The 11,332-nt window shown below is 30.1% G+C and overlaps 2 protein-coding genes across 4 annotated transcripts in view; both read right to left on the bottom strand.

The window, feature by feature from the left end:
- Positions 1–15: 15 nt before the first annotated feature.
- The window catches only part of LOC107030796 (proteinase inhibitor I-B-like), a 17,416-nt gene continuing 6,099 nt past the window's right edge, over positions 16–11,332 (bottom strand). Inside the window, exons 1-3 of one of the 3 annotated variants that reach the window (XM_015232046.2) lie at positions 722–825; positions 458–553; positions 16–332 (exon numbers count right to left, since the gene is read on the bottom strand). In XM_015232046.2, coding sequence (XP_015087532.1) covers positions 136–332; positions 458–553; positions 722–824 — 396 coding nt within the window. In that variant the 5' untranslated portion in view covers position 825 and the 3' untranslated portion in view covers positions 16–135. Of the gene's footprint in view, positions 333–457; positions 554–721; positions 826–10,569; positions 10,900–11,017; positions 11,111–11,332 lie in introns of those variants that run through there. The other 2 variants (XM_027919498.1, XM_027919499.1) reach the window with 2 other exon arrangements.
- LOC107030721 (proteinase inhibitor I-B-like) lies at positions 3,175–4,005 on the bottom strand. The gene is made up of 3 exons (XM_015231986.2): positions 3,881–4,005; positions 3,578–3,673; positions 3,175–3,488 (listed from the first exon to the last, which is right to left on the bottom strand). Exons 1-3 carry the CDS (start codon positions 3,981–3,983, stop codon positions 3,292–3,294), a joined length of 396 nt encoding a protein of 131 aa, XP_015087472.1. The 5' UTR covers positions 3,984–4,005; the 3' UTR covers positions 3,175–3,291.

Raw genomic sequence — 11,332 nt, 5'->3', positions numbered from 1 at the left:
ATATATAGCATTATAAATGAAAATAAGGAACATTAGTTTTATTTATGCTGAAATAGTAGAGTACATGAAGACATTATATTGAATATCTCCACTTTATTTAATTTTCATAATAACATAATAATAATAATAATGTTACTAACCCATAGAGGGAGTGACTTGAACAATGAGCTTCCAGTTAACAACCAAATAAACTCTACCACAAATATATGCTGCTGGCTTAGGCATACCAGGAAATAAAAGTGTAAATTGAGTTACTATTGGATTTTCCTTCTGAATTACTTCTTTTGCATATCTTGCTGATTTTCCAACAAGTTCAGGCCATGATTGCTTGCCTACAAACATATAATTATTATGTGATTTCTGTTTTGGTAAGATGAAAATATTATATACAATTATTTGATAATAGTGGGGGGGGAAAATCATAATTATGTAACCATATGTGAAATTAATTAATTACCTGGGCAAAATACAAATTCCCCATCTTTTTCCACTGGAAATTTCACTAATTCTATGCCATCACTGATCAAATCTCTTGCCATCAGTGTTTGAAAAACTGTAATTAAAATAAATTAGTTACAATATATACATATGCACGATCACTGACAGAGTTAGTAGTTTCACTAAGAGAATTCAAAATACTGTTAGGGCGGCTTGCCGGTTAAATAAGCCTTACTAATGAGTATAAATTTGAATTAGTCGGACTAAAAAGAGAATTACACACGTGATGCAAGAAGCAAGAAAGCAAGCACTTGAGATAAGTTGAGCATACTCTTTCCCTCCATTTTGCTTTTATTTAATTTAATTGTGTGATGTGTAAGACTCATTAGTTACACATCAATATTTATAGGGACTTAGTAACGGGTCGGATCGGGTCGGGTCGGGTCGATTTAGTTATAAATGTTATGGTTGGTATCGAGTAATTCAGTCATTAGTAAGTGATAGGATATTCATTGACGTGTGTTTGACAATTTGAAGATAAGGGACAATATGGTCTTTTCATTTAAAGCCATAATAATTAGGAATTTCAGATAAAACTATTTTTTTAAAAAGAAATTTACACACGAAATAAAAAGGGAGACTGTGAAAATTGAATTCACACGTAATATGTGTAGTATGAGTAAGAAACCACGTATACCCAGTATATTTCATTGAGCGACAATGAAGAATAGTGACAGGAGGTTATATAAGAAAAATCAATTCTTAAGTGATGGTTGTCGGTTAGAGAAACTCCCACAGAAGTTATAGTATTTTTATATACATCAGTTAATTGTACTTTCATATACATTTCAGAGTTATGTTGTATCCTTGTTATACACACAGAGTTGACATCATGTTTTTAAACAACTTTTTTTTATATTGCACTTGTATTTAACTGCTTTATATTGAAATGAGTTCAATTAAGTATCATGAGTTGAGTATTTTGAGTTTAGTATCCTTAGGTGAGTATCACATCTTTGAGTTCAATATTTAATCTCTGAGTTTAGTATCTTATACTTGATTATTCATTGGGTTTCAAGTTTGAGAAGAGGTAAGTATGTTTCCATCTTTTTATCCAAGTATCAAGCTTATGTTATGTTTTAGAATTCCCCTTATATGCTCTTACATTCCACGTACTGAGCCAATTGACCTGCATCTTTTCATGATGCAGACACAGATATTTAGGGTCTTCAACAAGATCTTCGTTGATACATTCGAGATTCGAGATAGTGGTGGTGAGTCTCCTTACTTTCGGAGGATTTCATTTACTTTTCAGTTTAATTAGGAGGCGTGGGTCTTGTCCCGACTTCCATCTTTATCAGTTCGAAGCTTCATAGATAGTCAGTTTAGTTAAAGAGTCTGTATTTTGCATTTATTTTATCAAATGTTTTAAAGACTAAAGTTGTCTTTTTTTATGGCGAGTTGAATATATTTATTTGACTATTCAAAGTTTTTAATTGAGTTAAAGCATTGTAATTGAGTTTCATAATTTTTATTTTGTTTCAAGCTTTGTATGCTTAAGTGAGTCGTCAGCTTGTAGTCATTCAGGATGAGGGTTCGCTTGGGGACCAACAATGGTCTTTGAGTACCGGCCACGTCTAGAGTGTAGGCTCGAATCGTGACATTCCCAGTCAAGATTGTCGTCACGAATCCTGGAATCAAGAATCAAACACCAAAACTTCGTACATCTGCTTGGCACCCAGATAGGTTAGGTTTTACGAATTGAATAGTTATAAATCTGTGTTTACCGCGTGATATATGTAAGTAAACTACAAAAATATGCGTAGGCCCTCGTGCACCGAATATAATATGATTGAATCCTAGGAAGAAGCCTTAGACGATGATCTAGGATTAGGTGGATGGTCGTGATTCTGTGACTGTTTGCTTCTTTACGATGCATGTACATATGTGAATGTCACATTATTAATCACGCTTGTGCAAAGGAAATAGAGGGATGATGAATGCCATGAATCATGACTAAATTGTATGAACTTGAGAATAACTTGTGTTTGTGATTGTGGTGTGTTGAATGGATCGGTTGCCATGTTTCGGCATAAGTAACTTGGATAGATTGCCACGTTCTGGTGTAACTAATTTGGATCGGTTGTCACGTTTTGGCATAACTAACTTGAATTGGTTGCCATGTTCCGACATAATTATGAGATCAGTTGTCGCGTTCTGGCATAATTAACTAGTGTCGAGTATCACGTTCCGATATGCTAACAGTTTGCGTTTGGGTCCCATGAGAAGATCAACGATTGATATAATTGTGATGACTAAGAACTGTGAAATTGAACCTAGGCCGTAATAATAATGATATTAAGATTCACTAGAGTGGTTATATGTTTAAAGAGGACTTATATTTGGCTAATCTTTGGTGTCGAGTAAACTTGTTGTGTATGGTGTCGAATGAATTGAAATGGCCACGAGGGTTAGCGTTTTCTATCAAAGTTTTTTTCATATCCAAGATTCATTTAAATATCAAAGACAAGATAGATATAATTATTTACATAATTATATTTTCAAACACGCCTCGTCATAATTTTTTTATTTAATTTTAGTCTAAACACATTATCCTATATTTAGTGGATGGGTGATATGATATCTACCCACTATAATATAAATGATATTATATAAGCTTTAACAATTCGTCAATCCATAAGAAAAAGAAAATCAAAATTGGAAAAGACTACAACATAAAAGAAAATAACACATTAGTTTTATTTATGCTGAAATAGTAGAGTACATGAAGACATTATATTTAATATCTCCACTTTATTTAATTTTGATAATAACATAATAATAATAATGTTACTAACCCATAGAGGGAGTAACTCGAACAATGCGTTTAAAGTTAACAACCAGAAAAACTCTGCCACAAACATAACTACGTGGCATAGGCATACCAGGAAATAGAAGCCTAACATCTTTAACTATGGGATTTTCCTTTTGAATTACTACTTTTGCATATCCTGCTGATTTTCCAACAAGTTCAGGCCATGATTGCTTACCTAAAATAATTACAAATAAGTGATAATAGTGAAAATTAAAAAAATAAATCATATAATTATATAAACATCTATGAAATAAAATTAATTACCCGGGCAAAATACAAATTCACCATCATTTTCCTCTGGAAATTGTAGTACTTCTATGCCATCACTAATCAAATCTCTTGCCATCAGTGATTGAAAAACTGTAATTATAATTAATTAATTAATTAACTAATTACATATATGAGAGATATATAAATGCATGAGCATTGACAGAGCTAGTAGTTTTACTAAGAGGGTTACGTTCAAAATTCTGATTGAAAGGCTTGCGGTTAGATAAATCTTACTAATAAGTATAAATTTGAATTAGTCGAACAAAAAGAGAATTAAGGGGCTAATTAATTACATACGTGATGCAAGAAGCAAGAAAGCAAGCACATGAGATAACTTGAGCATACTCTTTCCCTCCATTTTGCTTTTATTTAATTTAATTGTGTGATGTGTAAAACTCATTGGTTAAACATCCATATTTATAGGGACTTTGTAATGGGTCGGGTCGATTTAGTTATAAACGTTATGGTTGGTATCAAATAACTTAGTCATCAATAATTGATTGGATATTCTCAAAAGATTTAAAAAAAAAAATTCAAACCCTACCTACCACACATAAATTAAATCTATGGTCCCAAAGATTTTAAAGTCTTAAATAAATATAAAATGTGATTGTTTTCTGAATTCACGTGAATTCAATTTTTTGAGAATAGATCTTATCCAAATTATATATCGTTCATCAGTAAGAAATCACAAATAAATAAAAAAAAAGGGATATTATGAAAAAAAAAACTATGGTCCCTTATAAAATGTCTTAATTCATAAGTCATTTTGTGAGTACATAGAACATATGAAAATTGTGATTTATAATTATAGATACTTGATATTGATATATTGTTCTTAATTATCATGTCTTTCAACTACCCATGCATTTATGTACTCTTTACGTTATGATTTTCGCTCATTGAGATTTAATTGTATTATTTTCTTCACTTCAAAATAAATGTTATTTAAGTAAATATCACATTGTGTAGTTTACTACTCTGGGCCTCTAGCCTTTTTTTTCAATATTCAAAAAGTATTGTATAATCCTGAAAATATATTGTTTAATGTTTTTAGATACAACTTTTTTATTCAATTGAAATATTTACCTATTCTTGACTTGTAGGAAAATACACAAATATCCCCTCAACCTATTGTAACGACCCGCTAGGTCGTTTTGAGAACTAGGACTAGTTTGACTCCTTTTGGAAAATTAAAGGGGGATATTTTAACTATTCGGTAACTACGAGTGCCTAATTGAGGAAATTTTTATTAAATTAGTATATAGTTAATAGTTAGTGGGGCATATATATAATTAATTTAATACTTTTATACTTGACCATGTATTGGAATAAATTAGTGGGTTAAAATTTTTATATTATAATCTGAGGAAAACAAAAATTGGAGAAACTTCTCCTTGGCATCTGAGAAGAACACGTTCAGGTACAACCGCCCTTCTCAGAATCTGTAACTTTACGTGAATTATTTGATAATCTATTTTAGTATAAAATGATTCATTATATGTATTATTTTTTGGGGTTTAATCTTTATGGTATTTAAAGACTGCTAGTTCTTGGGTCGTTTAAAAATTGTGTCTTTTATTCTTTATCAAGAAAAGGGGTTGTGGTTTTAGGCGATTCTTGAGTTTCTTTTGCAATTTCAGATCGATGAGAGTTGGTTGAAAGTTTGAATCAAAGTAAATTTTGGAGTCAATATTTGGTTTGAGTTGTTTGAAAGTTGTATTGAACAAGTATTAAAGGAAGAAGCTTTGTTTGCATATGAGGGTTGGAGTTTAGTCTAGTATGAAATATCCATGTGGTAGCACGAGAATATAGTATTGACTTTTCAGTGTTGGGGGTAAAAGTGGTTGTTTGCAAGTAATTTATAGGTTTAAAGTGTGTGAGGGTCGAGAATGAGGCATTCAGGGATAATTTGATTCGAATTTCGCAACTATGAGTTGCAGTGAGAAGAAGCATTATAATAACAAGGTCGATGTTTATAGTTTTGGTATTGTCTTGTGGGAATTACTGACAAACCGCATGCCTTTTTGAGGGAATGTCGAATTTGCAAGCTGCTTATGCTGCTGCTTTTAAGATCGTGAACATTCCAAAACTTAACGAAAAGGGAAGGAACTATCTTGAGGATTCGTGACACGAGCTCGACACTTGAGGTATGTTAAGACTTTTAGACTTGTTGAAGGACGTTTTCCTAATTAAAGATTAAAAATAAAAATAGACAAAGGGGTAAGGGGAAAATATGGTGGTCTCGTATCAATGGTGTGACGGGCATTGGTATGAGTACCGGTGTTATAAAACGGAAAATTTCTATTATAGAATGTGGGTTGAAATTTGAGAATGCCAAAGCATATGGGCATTAGCTGATATATTATTGACTTGAATTCCTTGTGATTGTGTTTTATTTATTTCACCCGTATAGTTGAGATAATTGAGGTGGTTATGTATTATATTCATATTGATTGATTGAGATGCATCATCATTCCCTCTATTGAAACAATATTGTGCACATGCATAGAGATGAGAGTAAGTATAATTTGGGCACGTGGAGATCGTCCGTGCTGGGAATGGTGAGATGTTAAGATTGTAATTTGGGCACGTGGAGACCGTCCGTGCGAAAATTGTTTGATATTATGATAGTGCGTTGAGATCGTCCGCACAGACACGTGGAGATCGTCCGTGTCGGTATATGGACCTCGCGAGTCCCCCATGGGTCATGAACTCTCGATGTATTTCCGAGGAGTATCATGTATATACGGTTGAGTGAGTACTGGGTATTCTGAGACATATCATTACATGGCATCATATTGCATTGCATTTCATCCCATCATTCATTCTTGATGACTATATGTTTCGTTTGGTGTTTGGAAAATATTAAATGTTGATTTCCTTTATTGATGAAACTAAAATAGTAAGTGTAATATATATATATACTTGTACAATCTAAGAATTTATTTTCTTATATAACTCCCGTCACTACTTCTTCGTTGTCGGTCAATGAGACATACTGGGTACACGTGGTTTCGTACTCATACTACGCTTGTTGCACTCTTTGTGGTGCAGATTCGATTCCGAGTAGGAGCACATCTCGTGGAGCAAATTGAGTCCGGCTTGAAGTTCTTGGAGTTGTGGTGAGCTGCTTGGCTGTTCCGTGGCCCACACCTCCCTCTATTTTTACGTATTCTGTTATTCAGTATTCAGACAGGATATCCCTTAAGTTAGATTTGTCATTTTAGTTTCAGACTTGCATCGTATTCTAGAAGCTCTTGTACTTAAGACACCAATTCTTGGGGTGATATATTTTATCTTCCGCATTTCGTACTTATAAGGAACCCAATGTTGAAGATTCTTGCTAAGTGTTAGTTTTTTTACTCATTTGTTGATTTAGTTGGGTTAATATGTTGGGTTGGCTTACCTATTGGTTGGGAACATAGGTGCCATCACGACTTGCAAAATTTGGGTCGTGACACCTATATTCGAAATCCCAGAGACACACTTATACTATATTAAGGTCTTATTACCTCTTGAACTTATTTTGTAAGTAAGAATAGGGGGTCGCCCTTTTTTTGGTTGAAGTAGCCACGACTTTGGTCGTAGTCAGTTTAGCCCCATAAACCCAGTCCACTTGCAGCCATGTTGATCAAAATGACTATTTGACCCGCTTCAAACAAAATGAGAAAAAAGGGTCCGGTCAATAGCATAGCTCTTTCTTTCCCCGGTCTCCTTTCGAAATAGAACCTTAGTATAGTATAAGTGTGTCTCTGAGATTTTGAACATAGGTTGAGGGGATACTTGTGCATTATCCCTGAATTTTATAAAAATTAATTGAATTTTAGATTAAAATTCACTAATATATATTATTTAGTTTTTTATAAGTCTTTAAATTTGATTACCTTTTATAAAATTCAAGAATGGGTATTAACGTTAAATTAAAATCTAAAATAAGTTGCTTAGAAAGACCGATGTTAAACAATTGAACTTTTTGTTAAATAAAATAAAATAATGTGAAGAGTGGAGTATATTCTGAAGAAAATAGGACTAGTTGAGTAATATTGTGTTACTGAGAAACAAAAATGGTATTATATGTAATTATCTAAAAAATTTACTCTTAAACCTTTAGTTAAAGACGAAAAAACACTAGTGATTCCTTTGATAGAAACTTATATTTCTACCTTAACTTTTTACAATCTTTTTGTTTAGTACTTATATTTTCAATCCCATTCACTAACAACAAGTCGATTTGGCTTCGATTTAATTATCGAATCTATTTTAAAATCTGAATCTTTATTTCTTAATATATAGCATTTTCAACCTCTTTTAACAAAAAAAATTAATTTATGTTCAAATTTTTTGATTCAATTGCGGATCCACTTTTAAGATTGAAGTTTTATCTGTTGGTGATAGTATTTTCAATCCTTGTCAACAACAACTAACTGAACATAAAAGTTTTAAATATTTTAAAGTAAAACTTACATATTTTTTAAAAAATTACTTAAATATTATAAATCATAATAGTCTCGAAAGATTTATACTGCTATTATCAATAATTAATTATATATTCTCAAAAGATTTAATAAAAAAAAAATTTAAAAGGTAATTTTTATCTATTAAAAAGTGGGGAAATTTCAGAAAATGACATGACACGTTTTACTTATGTTTCAAAAGTCTTTATCAACGCATTAGATATCACTGCGTGAGATGCTTTGGTCCCTAGTTTTGAAATATTTTTATTAATGAGTGAGTCAATTGGTAAGTAAAATGTTATAATTTTAAATTTCACGATAACGAATTCAAAAGAAATAATATATGAGTTTCAAATTCAAATATATATTTAATGAATTTAAAATCAAAATAAAAATTTATGATAAATTTATTGAATTTGATTGTGGGTAAAAATATTAAAAATTGGGTAAATAATTGAGATAAAACATGTATATTCGTTAATTTATACATAATCAAAAAATAACGATAAAAGTATATATAACCTTAAAGTATAACAGATGGTACTCATATATCATTTAAAATAGTTCGAAGATATATTTATTATTTCCCTATTAAAATATAATAAGCAAAATGATTCTAATTCTCTTTATATACATCACTAATAATCCTTATTATTTATCAAGAAGTTGGGGCACTTTTTATTTTTCAAGTCGTTGTTATTTTACTCAGAGAAAAATTAATGGAGAGCAGCTTCGAAAAAATAAAAGAAGAAGAAAACGAAAGGGATAATAAAATTAAAAAATGACCTAAAATACTTTTTAAATATTAAAATTGGTATAAAAAAATTTTCTGAAAATCTATTGACTTCATAATATCATTGACGTTACTTTTGTGACTTCATAGTGCCCTTTTTACAAACGGTCCCATTAGCAATGTAATACGTGAAACTCTATGATTCGTTGAAAATATAATCAACTTATACAAATTAAATTACAATCCAAACCCAAATTAACGTATTTAAACCTACCCCCTACTAAAACCCACATTATCTAAATGAAAAAATCAATAAACCATAATCATTTTTCTCGGTTCCATTCTACAAAGAAGAATTCTTCTCATTCTTAATGACAATAACCATAATCTTGAGAAAATCAATTTTTTTTAATTCTTATAAGATATTAATCCGAGGAATATATATATATATATATATATATATGAGGACTAAAAATGGTCATATTTACTCGTTTACTTTTTAAAAATATTATATTTACTCTTCTCCATATTTTTTTATTCTATTTGTCTAACATTCTTTTTATTTATGAGAAAAAGTACAACTATCTTATTTTTTTTCAATTTTATCTTTCTATATATTTTTTTAAAGCTCGACCCATTGTTTCAGTAGTTGCTTTTCAAAAATTAAATTGTAGATCCAATTTTAAGCTTGAAACTTTGTCAATCAATCGTGATAGTATTTCCAATCTTATTCAACAATAATAAATCGAATATAGAAGTTTTAAGTTTTTGAAAATAAAATTTAAATATTTTAAAAATTATGTAAAGTATTATAAGTCATAATAATAACAACTTAAATTTCTAAAAACATTGTCCTATATTAATTTAACAAAATAGATAAATAATTAGAGACAGTTAAAAAGAAAACCAACAAATAATTAGAGACAGAAAGTGTGATATAAACCTCGGTACTCATTTTCTTTGCCAACCAAAGATTCATTTACTCTCTGGTTTCATCTTAATTTATGTGATAATCTCTTGTTATGTTCGTATCCATAAAAAATCACAATCAAATTGTATTTATGTATATAACATCTATGCATTAGTGCATCCGGGTGAGATACGATATATACAATTACTAAAATAAGCTATGATTCGTAATTTTGAAAATTGAATTCTCAAAAATTCAGTAATTTTTGTCCAAATCTCGAAGCTATTGATTCCCATATCAAGAAATTATTTATTTGACAAGAAGACTTGTTTAAATGGTTGAATACCTTCGCTATTAAACCGATAGAATAAGTGAGGTCCCATGTAAATGTAATAGAAGTATGGTATTTCTAATATTGTTACTGTATTTTCTCAATTTTCGAGTATGTTTTTTTCTAAAAGTAATCGAACCAATATAAAATCATTGTGAGTACACTTTTTATTTAATTAATTACAATGAAATATATCTTTATGTGTGCCACTGAGATTGAACTTGAAATTTTCCTAGTGATACCAAATTCTTTTTATTTCTGCTTAGCGTTCGGTATTTCTCATTGTGGTTCAATTAATTCGGTTACTGCTTTCTATCAGAGATTTTTCATTTAAATATTAAAGACAAGATCGATATAATTATTTACTTAATTATATTTTCAAACACGCTTCGTCATAATCTTTTTTTTTAATAATCAAACACATCACTCTAAATTTCGTCAATGGATGGTATGATATCAACCCACTATAATATACCATATTCATCTCATTTATAAGCTTTAGCGATTCGTCAATCCATAAAAAAAGAAAATCAAAATTAGAAAAGACTACAAACATAAAAGAAAATAATTACTAGTACTTTTATTTATGTTGAAATAGTTAGAGTACATGAAAGACATTATATTTAATGTCTCCACTTTATTTAATTTTCATAACATAATGTTCCCAACTCATTGAATAATTAATTAATTAACCAATTGTAGGAGTAATTTGAACAATGGCCTTCCAGTTAACAACCAGCAAAACTCTACCACAAACATAATTAAATGGCCCAATCATACCAGGATAGAAAACCCTAATATCATTAACATTGGGATTTTCCTTCTGAATTACTTCTTTTGCATATATTGCTGACTTTCCAACAAGTTCAGGCCATGATTGCTTACCTAAAATAATTACAAATATATATATAAAAAAAATTAGAAATTATAATTATGTAATATTAGTGGAAAAAATAATAATCATAATTATGTATCCATCTCTGAAATTAAATCAATAATTAACCTGGGCATACAGATTCACCATCATTTTCCACTGGAAGTTGTAGTACTTCTATGCCATCACTGATCAAATCTCTTGCCATCAGTGATTGAAAAACTGTAATCATAATAAATTATTTACTTATTTCAGAGATAATATATACTAATAAAATATACATGCATGAGCAATGTCAGAGTCACTAATTTCACTAAGAAAGTTTAAAATCTGAAGAAGTAATAAACAAATGAACTAGTCGAAAGGATTCAAAATTAAATATACTACGTACATACATATGATATGATTTCAACATTCTTCTTTCCCCCCACCCACCCAACCACA

This window comes from Solanum pennellii, chromosome 9 (assembly GCF_001406875.1).
Source record: "Solanum pennellii chromosome 9, SPENNV200".
Classification (NCBI taxonomy): domain Eukaryota; kingdom Viridiplantae; phylum Streptophyta; class Magnoliopsida; order Solanales; family Solanaceae; genus Solanum; species Solanum pennellii.
This window is presented reverse-complemented; position numbering and strand designations above follow the sequence as displayed.